Raw genomic sequence first — 16,676 nt, forward strand, 5'->3', positions numbered from 1 at the left:
CTCCCAAGTAGCTGGGAATATAGGTGCCCACCACCACGCCTGGCTAATTTTTGTATTTCTAGTAGAGACGGGGTTTCACCATGTTGGCCAGGCTGGTCTCGAACTGCTGTCCTCGTGATCTGCCCACCCCGGCCTCCCAAAGTGCTAGGATTACAGGCTTGAACCACCGCGCCTGGCCAGCTCATCCTAACGTTAAGACAAAATTCACCTGCTTATTGTTTCCACCTTTGATTCTAAACTGCCTAAATGCTTCTCATGCATGGAAATTTGTTTTCCATGCTCTGTGTGACAGCCCCTTCCCCTCTTTGCAACAAGCCATGTATGCCTGACTTCCTTCACCCACACACTCAAGCTGGATAGGGTGTGGTTTTTGGATTCTTCATCTTCCTGGTTACCCTACTCAAGAAGAGGTCCAGGCAGAGGTATAGTGCCCATGGCTAAAGACCTCACTCCAAATGTAGAATAAGTAGCATGCTGTAGAGAGAAGTATCATTTCCTATACCACTTGGAATAGCCCAGTTTAAAATTACATTCATGCCGGGCACAGTGGCTCACGCCTGTAATCCCAGCCCTTTGGGAGGCCAAGGCAGGCGGATCACTTGAGGCCTGGAGTTTGAGACTAGGCTGGCTAATATGGCGAAATCCCGTCTCTTCTAAAAATACCCCAGCAAAATTAGCCGGGTGTGGTGGCGCACACCTGTAATCCCAGCTATTTGGGAGGCTGAGGCATGAGAATTGCTTGAACCCAGGAGTTGGAAGTCGCAGTGAACCACGACTGTGCCACTGGACTCTAGCCTGGGCAACAGAGTGAGACTCTGTCTCAAATAAAATAAAATAAAATTACATTCACTTTGTTTGTCTTTTGCAACTACATCACACTTTACATTCACCTTAAGTTTATAATATTTGCTGCCGAGTCAACTTTTCCTTTGTATACTTGTAAAAGCAAGTTTTTTTCCAACCTCACTGTATGCATTTAGGCCTTCTATGTTTACTGTGGGTAGTACACAGAACATATGGATGAAGAACTGCCATGCCTGACATTAGTCATTATAAGAGAAATTCTCCCTTCCATCTGGGTATCCTGAACTCTCATAGCATATTACCCCATCCCCAAACCTAAGTGGGAAAGTGGACCCCATGAAACATACATTCTGTAGCAGCAAAAACTGACATCGTCTTTTAGCTGGGAGATTGAAGGAATATAGATAGCATGGACAAGAGATATTTAGCGATAAAATCCCCCCAATTCTACTTTTATAAATTATTTCATTGCAATTCAATTCAGTAGGCTTGCTGAGACTACCATAATCAGAAACACACAGTTTTAAAGGAAAACTTTCCCTGAAATCTCATAGTATTAAATGAACTTCTTCTTCTCCATCCCCTCACACCCCATTAAAAAATTACATTTATCTAGGCAAGAAGGCTCTCTTACCACGCACTTCAAGATCAAATGAACAGCTGTCAAACTTATCCTTATAGGTGACCTCGCATCTGTAATTTCCTGCAAAGTTCTCTTTGGCCTTGATGATCTGCATCTCAAATGTGTACACCTGCAATGAAATACATCCAGACACACACATTTCAGTTTATTTTCCAAATTTCTCAGCATTGGCTTAAAGCTGTGTCTATCTGTGGGAATTCCAGTACAATGTTCTCAGTATCGGAGGGCAAATGTGTCCTGTAGCCCCCGGACACAGCAGGGCAATCGCCATAGAGTGTACACACTAACAATGGTAACTTCAGAGGATTTTCTGGAACTGAAGTCTCTCAAAGCTGAACCTGAAAATAATCATTTATTCACATAGAAGGAATGCGCTAGCTGAGCCCCTGTCCTGGGAGTTCAGGGCCTTACCCGACTGTGCCTCTCAAAGCTTTCCTTCAGCTGAAGGTGCTTCCCGGCTTTGCTGGCCAGGTCCATCCATTTTCCTTTGAACCATTTGATAGTGGGTTTTCTCAGAAGATCTTCAGCCTGGACTTTGGCTATGAAGGTGATATCTTCACCTAGAAGAAGCACAAGGAATTCAGCTTGCTCTTTAACAAGTGTCATTTGTTTTGCTTTCAACTGGAAGGAGTTGACGTGGACTGCACTACAGAATATGGTGTGATTGGTGCCCTCGGAATTGTGCAATGAATTGGTCCTGATTTTTTTATGAATGCTCTAGAGGTCCGTAGGCTGTTCCAGCTTGTTCTGCTTTGGGGATTTATGAAGCAGAAAGAGTAATAGGGAAACCAGTGGAAGTAATTTTTATATATGGATAATTTTACATTTGGATAATTTTTTTATTTCATATATATGGATATATATGGATATGTATGATAGATGTGAAATTTTATTGCGTATATGGATATGTATAAAATTTTATTTCATATATCTGGAAATATATGAAATAAAAATGAAAAAATTGAATTTTTTTCACCCTTTTTATTAGGCAAGGTGATGAAAAGCTTGGAATTACAGGAATGTGACTAAATCAAACTGATCTGCTTGAAGTAAACCTGCCAATCTGTTTGTGTTGAGTGACTTAGACCCTGAGGACATGACATTGTGGTCTAGCCTCCAGCCCAGCATTTCAGTGTCTTACAGGAGCATAAGGGGAACCAACATGTCTGTTCACATGCGGTGTATTTTGACATTCTAGCCTGGAAAGAAGTGATTCTGGAATACAGTTGGCTATGTACTCATTTGCATAATATTGATAAGTGTCAAAGACTAGTTCAGATCATAATATATCCCTTATAAAGATTTATTTGGTTAAAATTCTTCAACCCTCAGGTCCTCCTCCAGCTCACTATCCCTTCATAGCACTTGGCATTTGTGATTATTTGTTTAATTTTTTTGTCTGCTCCTCTCAGACTATAAATTCTGAGTGCTCACATGTTATACTCAGTGCCTAAAACAGGAGGTATATAATCAATATTCTTGAATTTGAATATTTGAAGAGTTGAACCATTTGTCCAATCAGCTGTCTCAGATATTATGACTTATGACCTAGCACATGTGTAGATTTGGAGTCATCTTATGGAGTGAGTTATGATAATGTCAGCAGATACTGGCTCAGCATTATGGTGTGTCAGGCACTGTTCAAAATACTTCACAGCTAGGTCCTATTCTTGTCACCGTTTTACAGATGGGGAAACTGAGGCACAAAGAAGTTAAACTGTCTTTCCAAGGGCAATAGCTAGCAGGAAGCAGAATCAAGATTAGAATCCAAGGTTCCAGGGTCCAGGCACTGGACTCCTATGCCGAAGGTTACTGAAATCATAGCTGTCACTCATCTTTTCACGTCGTAAAAAGCAGGATTTAGTATATACATACAGTGGAATATTATCCAGCCGTAAAAAGGAATGAAGTTCTGATACATGCAACAATGTGGATGAACTTTGGAAACATTGTGCTAAATGAAAGAAGCCAGACACAAAAGATCCTGCATTGTCTGATTCCATTAATATGAAATATCCAAAATAGGTAAATCCAGAGAGACAAAGCAGATTAATGGTTGCCAGGGCCTGGGAGGAGAGGGCAATGGGGAGTAACTGCTTAATGGAATATAGGGTCTTTCTGGGGTGATGAAAATGTTTTAGAAATAGATAGAAGTAGTGGGCTGTACAACATTGCGAACGTACTAATAGCCACTGAATTGTTCACTTTAAAATGGTTAATGTTATAAGTGAATTTCACCTCACATTTTTTATTTTTTTTAGACAGAGTCTTGCTCTGTTGCCCAAGCTGGAATGCAGTGGCATGATCTCGGTTCACTGCAACCTCCGCCTCGTGGGTTCAAGCGATTCTCCTGCCTCCACCTCCTGAGTAGCTGAGATTACAGGTGTCTGCCACCACGCCCAGCTAATTTTTGTATTTTTAGTAGAGACTGGGTTTCACCATGTTGGCCAGGCTGGTCTTGAACTCCTGAGCTCAAATGATCTGCCTGCCTCGGCCTCCCAGAGTGCTGGGATTACAGGCGTGAGGCACCGTGCTCGGCTCACCTTAATTTTTTAAAAAAGGTAGGATTGAATGCTAGGCACTCACCAACTTTCACTGTTCCTCCTTGAGGTTTTTCAACGAACAAGATAGACAGCTGGGAGTTGGCATTCTGCTTGGCTTGTTCCTCCCCAGGAGGTGGTTCGACAAGGGTCCAATCTGATGAGCAGAAAGGAGGAAAAGGATTATTTCAGGGCCAGGTTCTTCTTAGGCAGTCTTACCTGGATTTGTTGTTCTCACCAACGCTGTAGCTTTTCCTTGTCTAATAAACCTGGATAAATACAACATCATTCTTTCTGCCCCCAGCAGCCATCAGTAGAGGGGAACAGATTCCCATTCTTACAGGGGTATCTCTTCCATGATGGGGCAAATGAACATTATGTAATTCCTAGAAATAGTGGAACTTTCCAGGTAAGCTGTTATTCTCTCTTTGTTGATGGCCATAGTTCCTTTGCTTCCCCATATTGCCTGTCCCCTAACAGGTAAACAATGGTGGTAACTGTATTCAAGCAGTACTCTTGGTGTTTTTCTAGGTGATGGACTATAAGGCCACATCGATACAACTACATTGAAAAAGACTAAAGGGACAGGTCATTTGGAGGGTAAACTGTCTGACAAGGGTCAGAAAGCCAAGCCTGGCCTGGTATTTCTAGATTCCTTGCTTTTGTAAGAGAGTTTCATTAGGGTTGTACAGATGTGGCCATAGTTTAACAAGGAAGTGACAGATCATGACCTGTGGTACAAATGGCAAGGATACCAAGATTGTGCTGCAAGGGGAAAAAACAAAACAGAGAACTGGAAAGAAAAAAACTGAGGCTTTCCCACAAAGAGAGACAAGCTGGAAATACAGTTTCTTTTGCATCTTCTCATTTGCACTTTGGTGATTAGTGTTAATCTGCAGTCAATTCCAATTCTAGGATAGTAGAGAGAACTGTAAATATTTCCCCTGTCTCTGAGCTGAATGCAGAGTTCAGGTTCAGCCACTTAATAACTGGAAAAAAATGCATAGGTTGCCAACTCTCTGCTTGTTAATGTTTCTTGAAAAGAAGGAAAATGCACATTTAATTGTTTTAGTTTTCATGTATCAATCATGCTTGATATTTCTATCTGTAGTAGTAGGCCATCATTTTCGCAATGAAGTTAAACATTTTCACAATTATGTGACAATCATAGTCATTTGATTACACATTTTTAAACACCCAAGTTAATGTTAAAATTTTGTTGTTTGTGTTTATGATATTAATAGGAACACATTTAGAACGTGAGGATAAGTGTTTCTCTTGTTTTGTTCACTTCTATACCTGCAGTGCCTATAGGAGTGGCTGGCCCATAAGAGGCCCATAATAGGATTATATTAGGTCCTCAATACAAATTTGTTGAATGAATGAATGAATGAATGAATGAATGACTTCATAGAACAAGAGCTACAGCTGATAGGATGCATTTGAGAGTGTTTTATTATCTTTATGTAAAGTTCTATAAAAATGTGAATTATTATCTAACTTTAGTACATCCCCAAAATGAAGATTGATCTCTGTGTATTTGCTAAATATTAAAAATGATAGAACAAACCTGTGGTATTTGTGGCCAGATCCTTGAATGCGTGTGTATCATGCAAAATTAATTGTTTCTCAATACATTAGTTTTCTTGTAAGAGGAAACGTAATGAAAGATTGCTGTAAAAACTACAATCTGAATAAGATAAGGATTAGAATCAATACAGCTTCAAGAAATGAGCTCATTAGTGATTGTATTAGGATGAGGTCAGGATGCCTTGTCTGGGCTTGTGCTCACCTGAATCTTTTCTCTCCAGGGCCCGACTACCCAAACCTGAAAGGAAAGTGTGATTTGGGTGATGCAGAGGGGTGGAAAGGCAATGAAAATGGAGTGCTGACTTCAACCTTCTTGGATTCCCCTAAACCCTGTCTCCTCTGGTGATAGGAAGGAAAAAACCCTACAAGTTGGCTTGGATGGAAAATCAGTAGAGCTCCAAGTATGAAAGCATCTATAAAAGTGTGTGTCTTATTTTAAAATGATAGAAAAATTAAAAAATCCCAGCTGGGTGTGGTGGTTCATGCCTGTAATCCCAGCACTTTGGGAGGCCGAAGTGGGTGGATCACTTGAGGTCAGGTGTTGGAGACCAGTCTGGCCAACATGGTGAAACCCCGTTTCTACGAAAAATACAAAAATTAGCCCAGCCCAGCTTGGTGGCACACACCTGTAATCCCAGCTACTCGGGAGGCTGAGGCACGAGAATCACTTGAACCTGGGAGGCACAGGTTGCAGTGAGCCGAGATAGCACCACTGCACTCCAACCTGGGCAATAGAGTGAGACTCAGTCTCAAAAAAGAAAACAAAAGAAAAGAAAAATTTTAAAATCCAAATATCTAAGTTTAAGGAACAGGGGAAAAGGGTGGATATATAGTGAGAAATGGAAGACAGATATGTTGACCCCTAACATTTATACCCAGGATTTACCAATCTTATTTATTTCTCAAAGAATGCCTCTTTCTAAGAAGTTTCTCATGTAAAACAAAAAATTGTCATTAAAGCCAACATTTCCTTCTTGGTGCCAGCACAGGCGAAACCTGTTGCCCCTGCTCTGTGCACTGACTGAGCAAGGAGGCTCACCGCCTTTTCTTTTCCTCTACTGTCAATGAATAATACATTTAAAAGCAGGGAAAAGGGTAGAAATTATCCTAACCTGGAGGCAAGGCGCTAGGCGGGGAGACTTCCTCTTCATCTGAAACAAGAAATAGGAGTAAAAAGTCAAGGAGAAAAGGACTTCATCCCAAGTAACCTAGGAAAGGGAAATCTGAAAAAGAAGATGAGAAACCACACAATACACTTTCAACTGCTGAGCAAGCCTTAGAAAACTTGGTACCTGAAAAGTGAAACCTGAGTATTTCAGGCAGAGAAAGAAAAAAAATAATAAATAAAAAGTTGATAGAGTAGGGTAATCCAAATGGAAGCACAGATTTAAAAATGGGACACTGCAAGTGTTTTATGTGACTGTAGGTTAGGAAAAAATGAATGCTAAAAATCAAACCTTGATGAAATCAATAATGGAAGTGGTTTTCAAGTCCTGATTTTGTAACAAAAGTGAATGGCAGACCTTATTCATATATCACATTCGTTTGGACACAGACATAAAAGCCTATATGTGTACTATCTGAGAACTCATTTCTACCCAGAAAACCTCATGATTAATTGCTCTTCAGTATTTAAGAAACAAAAGTCAAGATAAATTAATATGAATATAAACTTTATAAGCATTTTTTCCAACATTATATTGGTGTTGGAAAATGCTGTATAATTTCTGAATATTTACCCATATGTATTTGTGAAATTCAAAATACGTCTTTTAGTGTTTATGTGCAGAATATTTCCCTTTTTAAAAACATCTGAACTTCAAAGTTCACATTTTATTTATCTGTTTTGGATAAACAAGTTTATTTGTAAATTTAGTCAGCCTACCTAATCGACCTAAAAACTTCAGTAGAAGGATAAATTTTTTTTTTTTTTTTTTTGAGACGGAGTTTCACTCTTTTTGCCCAGGCTGGAGTGCAATGGCGCGATCTCGGCTCACCGCAACATCCGCCTCCCGGGTTCAAGCGATTCTCCTGCCTCAGCCTCCCAAGTAGCTGGGATTACAGGTGCCTGCCACCACGCCCGGCTAATTTTTTTTTTTAATTTTTAGTAGAGACAGGGTTTCACCATGTTGGCTAGGGTGATCTCGATCTCTCGACCTCGTGATCCATCTGCCTCGGCCTCCCAAAGTGCTGGGATTACAGGCGTGAGCCACCACGCCCGGCAGAAGGATAAATTTTAAAACCACTTGGAAGACAATCTCTATAAAAGTGATTTTCCCAGGACAGTAACCAGATGCAGCCTAACCCAACACCATCTTAATTGGCAGAGGTTCAGTGGGCTGGAGCTTTGTGCTTTTCATAATACAAATGCTGTAAGAAAAAGAACGTCGTATTGTTTCCTGTTAGCAGGGAGGAAAACTCAACCTAGTTAGGAGACCAACCATAACAAAATGAAAAGCTGCACTAATTAAGAGTATTAGTAACAGATGATGCTGGTGTGAAAAAGTTGTATTTTATTCTACAGCCCTTATAAATAAAATCTCCCCAGTTAGTGTTTATATTATCAGCCAGAGGGTTATTTATCATGTGGTAGAATGAGGACTTATGCAAGGTATAAATGCACATAGCATTTCACCACTATGAAAACAAGTGCAGTCCAGTTAGAATAAAACCAACTGGACTCTAAATTACACACACCTTAATGATAAGACTCCCCATCACTTGTGAATGTAAAACATTTAATTTAAAAATGTTAACACTCCAATATATAAAACAGCTATTATGAATGCACCTGGTGTATTCTATAGCTGCCAGGTTTATTCTTTTTTTTTTTTTTTTTAAGGAAACTGTAAGTTACAGTGTGGTTAAGACTTGTATCTTCATCCTTGAAAAAGCCACATTCTATCACAGTGATGTATGGTCAGACTTAACAGCCCTGATTTTTAAACACCTGGATCAAGTCATAACCAGTTTTATTGCAAAGGACCCTGTACACATTTATCAATTCTAGTACCTTACTAGTTACCCAGCAAGTCACTAATGTACAGAAACATTCATCATGAGAAGAAAGAAATACTACCCATCCCTTCTGCATTTTAGCAACTTGTTACTCCTGAGCAACAGTGCTCACATCACTGAGGTCTGTGAACAAAGTTCACATCTTACATCCTTAAAGAGCATTTGGTGTTATCTGAACCTCTGCTCTGCTCTTCCCAAAGCATAAACTAGTGTTTTTATGAATAATAAAATCTTTGTACTTAAAATACTAGAATATTTGTGAATTTACAGCCTGGGCAACGTAACAAGACTCTCTCTGTTAAAAAAAATTAATTAGCCAGGCTTGCATATTATTTGCACACTGAGAGCTTGGTAGTGTATGCCTGTAGTCTCAACCACTTGGGAGGCTGAGGCTAGAGAGTTACTTGAGTCCAGGAATTGGAGGCTGTACTGAGCCATGATCACGCCACTGTACTCTAGCCTGGATGACACAGCAAGACCCTGACTCTAAAAACAAAAACAAAAGCAAACTAGAATAATTGTGGATTTCAAAATGTAAATGTATATGACTGTATAAAACAGGATACAGGAAATACATGCACAGGAATGTTAATTAAAAAGTGCTTTAAAAAATTCCTGACAAAAAGACATAAAATAGTATGTTTTTATATCATCTATTAGAATATTTACTACGAGTATTACCTGCTGGCCTGAAATTTCTCTTCCCAAACTGTCAAACAGGGATATGTGTTATTACTTTTTAATAAAATTACTAATATATTTATCATATATTAATATCATATATTAATATCATTACTTCAGAATCCAAGAGGTGATTCACTGGGTCATGTGGGATTTGAGATTCTTAACAGGAAGCTCTCTGTGGTCAAAGAAACTTGAAAAATGCTAGGCTGGAATTAAATGCTTATATTTTATTGTTTTGTGTTTGTGTTTACTGCAGGATATCTCAAAGCTCTCAGTGTGCAAATAATGGGTACTGGAAGTGGGGGTGACAAGAAATGATATGGTCGTTATTACCTCCCAAACTTAGTTCGTTTTGAATGTTTTCTCCTGAACTAATATGCATGCATTCACATTCCACAAAATTGTGCATTTGCCCGGTATAGGTATTTCTGAGCTATTAGGAGAATTCTGTGTTTCAGAAGACTGTGAAATAATTAAAATTTTACATTTTCAAAACCAAAATAACTTGTAATTTTCCCATAATATTACTTGCCATAGATTTAATTCAGTATTTAGTACTTTATTCTTGTCACCTATTCAAAGGTTTTTATTTACTGAAATATATAAGATTGTTGATTTAAAGTCCTGTAAAAATTAACAGAAATGAAGTTAAAATTCAATCAAATCCTAGAAAGGAGCTTTATTAAAGCTTTATTAAAGCTTTACATTCTTTATTAAATGTAAACTAGAAGCTTGAATCATTTTGATTCAAATAAACACTTTATAAAGGTTTTGTGGTGGTTTACTTTTTGTTTGTGCACAGAGCATAATGAAACATTGAGTTAATTATCTAGAACACAAAATGAGAAGAGTATTCACTTACGTTCATGAAACTAAAATGAAGAAAAATAATCTTGTCTTTAAAAAATTGATTGATACGTAATAATATTTGCACATATTTACGGGGTACATGTGATGGTTTGTTACATGCATAGAATATGTAATGATGGCAGTCTGCGTTTTTTTTGTTTGTTTTTTGAGACAGAGTCTCCCTCTATCGCCCAGGCTGAAGTGCAGTGGCACAATCTTGGCTCACTGCAACCTCTATCTCCCAGGTTTAAGCAATTCTGGTGCCTCAACCTTCTGAGTAGCTAAGACTACAGACGTCTGCCACCACACCCAGCTAATTTTTATATTTTTAGGAGAGACAGGGTTTCACCATATTGGCCAGGCTGGTCTTGAACTCCTGGGCTCAGGCAATCCTCCCGCCTTGGCCTCCCAAAGTGCTGGGATTACAGGCATGAGGAGGCACAGCACCCGGCTGGCAATCTGTTTTTTAAGCAAAAATTTGATAGGTGAGTAGTTTCAAAGTCTACTAAATGTTAAGACTATTTGGAGGACATGCACAGTTGTTTTAGACTATGAAGGAATACATATTAATGCAGCGCTTCAGAGTATCATGAAATAGTCTTCGTCTAGATCACCCAACAGTAGTGTCAAATAGCAATTACTTCTCAATTGGCAATCTTGGATTCATTGCACATAAATTTTCAAATTTATGAAAGTGCTAGAAAACATAATCAACATGAGCAAAGTTTACTGTTTCCTTTCTTTTATTTTTATTTATTAATTAATTTTTTTTTAGACAGAGTCTTGCTCTGTCGCCCAGGCTGGAGGGCAGTGGCACCATCTCAGCTCACTGCAACCTCCGCCTCCCAGGTTCAAGCAATTCTCCTGCCTCAGTCTCCTGAGTAGCTGGAAATACAGGTGCTTGTCACCACGCCTGGCTAATTTTTGTATTTTTAGTAGAGATGGGGTTTCACCATGTTGTCCAGGCTGGTCTCAAACTCCTGAGCTCAAGTGATCCTCCTGCCTCAGCCTCCCAAAGTGCTGGGATTACAGGCATGAGCCACCTCACCCAGCCAGTTTCCTTTCTTTTAAAAGTTGCTTCAGTCCTGGCACTTTTTTTTAGATTGGGAATTGTAGTTAAGATATTGGGATTCTGACCTTAAATTCTCAAAAAATTGCCTGGTTTGATTTGGTTGAGTTCGATGAGACTGAAATGTTTAATGGTTCTTATTTTTCATAGAAACCAGGTTCTATTGCTAGGAGGTACATTGAATATCCAAATCTTTCTGGTTGTGTCCAGTTCAACAATATATATATGAATGACGTAACATCTTACATTTTCAAACAAAACAAAAAATATATGTAAGTCATATTTCATTTTTTTCTATCTAAAAGTGGTGATGACGAATACATAAACATCAGATTTTAGCTTGTTGGAATATGACATACAGGGAAACCACACACTCAGCGTAGCAGGGCTATCTTTCCCCTAGCTACATAGAAGCGCAGTTTACTAAAGCAGAATTTTATTCATCTGTAAGTCATGGGAAAATAGCATTTGTAAGGCCGTAAAAATGATTCTTTAAACAACTGAAGTTCCCAGAGAAGAACTTCTAGAAAGTAGGGAAAGAACCCAGTCTTATATTACAAGCCTGGGATTTTAGGGGAGTACACATAAATACTTCGTAATATGAGTGAGAGACTTGTAACTGAATAAAAAGCTCCAGAGATAGTAGAATGTGTACATTCTTATAATTATCCAAACTCTCTCGGGCATAAAATAACTCCTACCTATGGTGGATTTTAAATTGCCTTTTAAAATTAATTTAGCAATATAAACTTGAGATAATTGTTGAGATTTAAGAATAAAGACCAAAAGCTTATAAAATTAAAATATATGTGACTTGTAAACAAACAGTGAAATACTGATACAATACCTTGTTTAATTGAGACAAATTCATGAATTCCTCAAGCAGAGTAATCAGTTGTAGTACATACTGGTGTTTGTGACCAACATAACGACAGCAATAAAATATGGGAGACAATAACAATAGCTAACATTAATTCATCATGTTTTGAGGCATTCGGTTAATTTATTGCATTTCTTAATGAGATGATACATGCCTTCACACTTTGATGCTTATAAAACCATGATTTATCCTACAATAAATATGTACATTTAATGAATTTTTTCTCCCCAAAATCTATTAAGTCAATCTTGCCTAATAGTGGCTGTGTCTTTGAATTGAAAAGTGTGGTGACATTAATTTTTAACAAAGTTCATTACAAAGAAGTAATGTAATTAGAATACATAGATCAAGCATGGAGAAATTTTAGTAGATGGTTGATTGACACCTAAAGGTAAATTGTACAAAAATATTTTAGCATGCTGGTAAAAAGCACCAGGGTAATGTTATTGCAGATGTAAAAGAACCTAAATTTTTTTAAAAATCATTTTTTAAAATTTAAAACAAAATCACATAATTCAGGAGAAAGTGTGTTGGAACTTCTGCTGATTCACTTCCTCATTTGCCAGTCACATTCATGAAAAAGAAAGACTTCATCTCAGGTTATGTGAGATATTTAATACACACAGGGTTCATTCACGATAGTTTATGTGGCAAATGCCTGGGAAAAGAAAATAAGTTTTTATTTCCCTTTTAGCGATTACCAAAAGCAGTAATAAAAAAAGGAAGTAACTTTGCCAATTGAAAAGATATAGACTCTAAGCTAATAAGATGTAAAAATAAAATATCAGCACTTAGGCATGGAAATGAGTACTGGTCTTCAAAGTGGTCTCTGATTCTAATGCTGCTGTCACTTTTTGGACCAGCCACAGCACCATTTTTGGAGCTTTCCACAGGGGCAGCTGTTGAGGCACAGCAGAAACCTACTCCAATTACCCTATGTTCAGACATAGGATGTTGGATCTTGGTTGACAAAAAAAAAAGTATGATCCCACTTGATCACCCACATTATTGTCTACCCATGGCCCTCTGTGACTCTTGTCTGCTTCCAAAACTGAAATCCACCTTCCTCTGTTGGTGGTTGTTCTTCCCCATAAAGTGTAACTTGGCTCCAGGAGGGCAGGACCCAGTGCCCAGATCTGTGCCTGGCATGTAGCCAACACTCAGCAAATCTTGCTGAATAAATATGTGCTAGAATAAAAGGTGGATCTTTGGCCCCACTGAGCATACAGAAAAGAATCTATACTTAGTGTTCCACCAATTTGCTACCTATAATTATTATGAAAGAATTCTAAGCCAGGACAGCGTTATTTTTATAAGGGCATTGCCTCCTGGTGTGATTCCTCTGAAGGAGATTTGCACATCTAATTTCTGCTATTGCTGTTTGGCTAAACACATTTCTTTATTGTCATCTCTCTTGTTTCAGTTCCAGAAGACTTTGCCCAGGTCCCAGGACAAAGTGGTCAGTATTAAGGAACAGGATAGCTGGATGGATAGCCAGATGCAAACAAGCAAGCAAGCAAACAATCATAAAGCCCCGTGCTGGGAAATCGGCTGCTTTCCAGACAGAGACTTTTAGCAAATATGAAAAAGTTGGCAAATCTAATCACAATACTACTTCTAAGATTAATATTAGAATCTACTCTCTGTGGCTTCAAAAAGCATTTTCAGAACATTTCTGAGCTGTCGCAGAATGATTCAATCAATCTGGGAACGATGTTAAGGCTGCATTGCGATGAATAATATTCTTAATAGTGACAGATTTGGAGCAGTTAATCGAATATATGTCAACCAATTAAATAGAATACCAGTTAAAGTGCTGAAAATGTACCAAAATCCAAGCAAGACCATTTTCAGTAGCTTTAGGCAAGTTGGTCTCACGGTGGAAATCATCCATCTGTTCTGCAGCAATGCCTCATTCTAACCCTCAGTGACTAAGAACATACATAGGATGTTCGTCCTCCTACCCAGCACACATGTTGAATGGAAATAAAAATCTATCCAGATTACCATTAAATGGTCAGCAGCTAAGCCAGCATGGAAATTCAACTGCTCATTCATTTTGCAAGTATTTATCTGACGATTGCTATGTGCAGCTCTCTGCCAGATGCTGGAGGGAATAAGATGAGGGGTCAATGTCAAAAAGCTTACAGCCTGTTAGGAAAAGGAGTCAACCATTAATGCATGATTATGTGGAGACAAGAATGATTGAATGACGGAGGCAATAGGTCCAAGAGAAATCAGGAGAAGGAAGGGGAGATAAAAGCGGGCCAGGATGGTCAGGAGAAAGCTGTTCAAAGAAGTGAAACCTGAGTTGGATGGTTAAAAAAAAAAAAAAATAGACTGACAATTGGAGGAGGGAGCGAGAGCAGGAGAGTTCTAGCTCGTGCTGGAGAAAAGGCAGTTTGCACCCATCAATCCTGTTTATGCCCGTGCAGGGCTCCTTTCTCAACTGGGGATATACAAGTAGCAGTAATTATTGTGTCTACTTTTTGCTTAGGTATTTTCTCTGTCCTTGATGAAAGTGGGTAATAGTTGAAGAGGACTGTGTATTTATAATAAACTTCCATCCACTTACCTTCTTTATTTAGGGATGTCACTTTCTATCCTAAATTGATTTGCTTCCTAGGCATGTAAGGCAAATACATATATATACATGTATTTGCCATTATATAACATATGTACACACACACACACACACACACACACACGGCTGTTTTTGTACCTGGGCGTGCAACTGCATGTGGTCATGGTTTTGCTTATCTTCTGCAAATGTCAGAAAAATGCTACTAATTTCAAAATACCCTAGTCATCTAGCCTTGCTCTTTCATCATGCTGTATTCTCCATAAATAAAAGAGTTTTTGTTGGTTGACTTTAAGGAGAGACATTTTCTCATTTAAGCATACAAGTATAATATAGTGACTTTTCAGATTAAGGGTCAGGCACAGGCTTTGTTTAAACTTTGACAGGTTGCCCTCTGGGATTACATCATCTGCTCTGTTGGTTGAGCCTTGCAGCCTGGCCCAAACACCTTTCCAAATTTGGAAACAGAGGTGTATGCCCATTGGCCTTGTAGAGAATAATGTTACAATAATTTCAGCCGGGATGTCCAAACCTCCTTGAAACCATCCCATGGAAGGAGTTCTAGGAGTTTGCACTGTCTGCATTCCATAAGCAAATAACCTTCAAACTGTGGCCCACGTGGCCAGGATTAGTATTCATGTTACTCTCCATGGGAGCCACTGAAGGTCAAGGACAAAGTGAGTCTACTAACATTATGCATTCATTATGAGAGCATAAGTTCAAGTTAGCTGAAGAAAAGTAATCCAATGTACTGAAAGAAAGAAAAAAGTATTTTACTAATGTATAGGAGACAAGAATATCATAGAAATTAGATAATGAATATGACACATCAAGAACAAAGAGATACTTAACGTGCTTTTGAGCAGTGTCCAGGAAAAAGAGAAACTTCTTGTTGCAGTCAGGAAATAATTATTCCAATATTTAAACTTTTTTATTCATTATGCAAGTAAAAGTTTCACTTTTAAAAATGACAATACAAACATATACAGCAAAATTGTCTAATCCACCTTCATGAAATTTCCCTCTATGAAAGACTAATGCTCCTTAGCTTAAGACAGATGGTCAGTAATGATAATCATTTCCTCCATGGTGAGACAAAGGAATTAGCATTTCATGGAGTAACAGAAGTATATGATTAAGATTATTTTCTAAAACAAGACTATCTCCATATAAAGTAAAAATAGGATAATATTACAGGAATAGTTTCCAGTTCAAGAAGGAGCAACATGTTTGCTTAATGTTATATTGTGAATCTGTAGAAATCATTATATAAATCTACATGAATACATAGTCAGTGTTACAAAGTGAGATGCTAGCCTTCAAAATTACTAGTGAAACCTGGAACAGTTCACACAGTAACACGAAAACATTTAATTAAAAAAAAACTGGGTAATTCAGATAATTTTCCCAATTGATATACTCCTGAGAAGACCAAACACCTCTCTTTCTTAGCATGCATGTTGAAACTTGGAAACTACCAATTAATTTGCTGGCATCTCAACAAGTACTTGTGATATTTTTATCGTTGTTGTTTTCCTTTTAGAAATAGATGTAATGAAAACTTAGCAACGCACCATTTGTCATTATACTGATTGGGTCTTGCAGAAAAGATGCAAAGGCAGAACTCTAAACCACATTGATCAAAGATAATGCAGAGAAATTCTATGGGGCCACCATGACAATCATTACTGACCTCTTTCTGCTTCTAATTTTGTTGACTTCAGCCTCGCTCTCCCTCCCTCCAACTCACCTTTTGCTGGTGTAGTTCCGGCCTCCTTCCCTTTACTTGGTTCTGTGTAGAAAGTACAAGCATATTTTTTAAAGTGTCTTAAAGCATTTTATTGTGTGATGAGCAACGGGGTGGAGAGGGGGAGGGAAGAAATAGATGACAGCAGAACAGGTCATAAATGATACTGAATACTCGTGCTGTACATGAATTATGAATTTAGAAATTATAATTTAGAGCCACACTAAACTTTTAGTGAAAAGCAATTAATCTGATCATTTTTGGAAAAGTA

The 16,676-nt window shown here is 38.3% G+C and overlaps 1 protein-coding gene across 7 annotated transcripts in view; it reads right to left on the reverse strand.

The window, feature by feature from the left end:
* MYBPC1 (myosin binding protein C1) overlaps positions 1 to 16,676 on the reverse strand; it is a 108,278-nt gene that overhangs the window by 69,289 nt on the left and 22,313 nt on the right. For 6 of the 7 annotated variants that reach the window (XM_058425503.1, XM_058425501.1, XM_058425502.1 and 3 more), the window contains exons 2-4: positions 4,034 to 4,144; positions 1,859 to 2,007; positions 1,439 to 1,556 (exon numbers count right to left, since the gene is read on the reverse strand). In XM_058425503.1, the coding sequence (XP_058281486.1) occupies positions 1,439 to 1,556; positions 1,859 to 2,007; positions 4,034 to 4,144 (378 nt within the window). Of the gene's footprint in view, positions 1 to 1,438; positions 1,557 to 1,858; positions 2,008 to 4,033; positions 4,145 to 12,044; positions 12,105 to 16,676 lie in introns of those variants that run through there. The other variant, XM_058425506.1, reaches the window with a different exon arrangement.

The sequence above is a fragment of the Hylobates moloch genome, unplaced genomic scaffold (genome assembly GCF_009828535.3).
Source record: "Hylobates moloch isolate HMO894 unplaced genomic scaffold, HMol_V3 SCAFFOLD_12, whole genome shotgun sequence".
Classification (NCBI taxonomy): Eukaryota; Metazoa; Chordata; class Mammalia; order Primates; family Hylobatidae; genus Hylobates; species Hylobates moloch.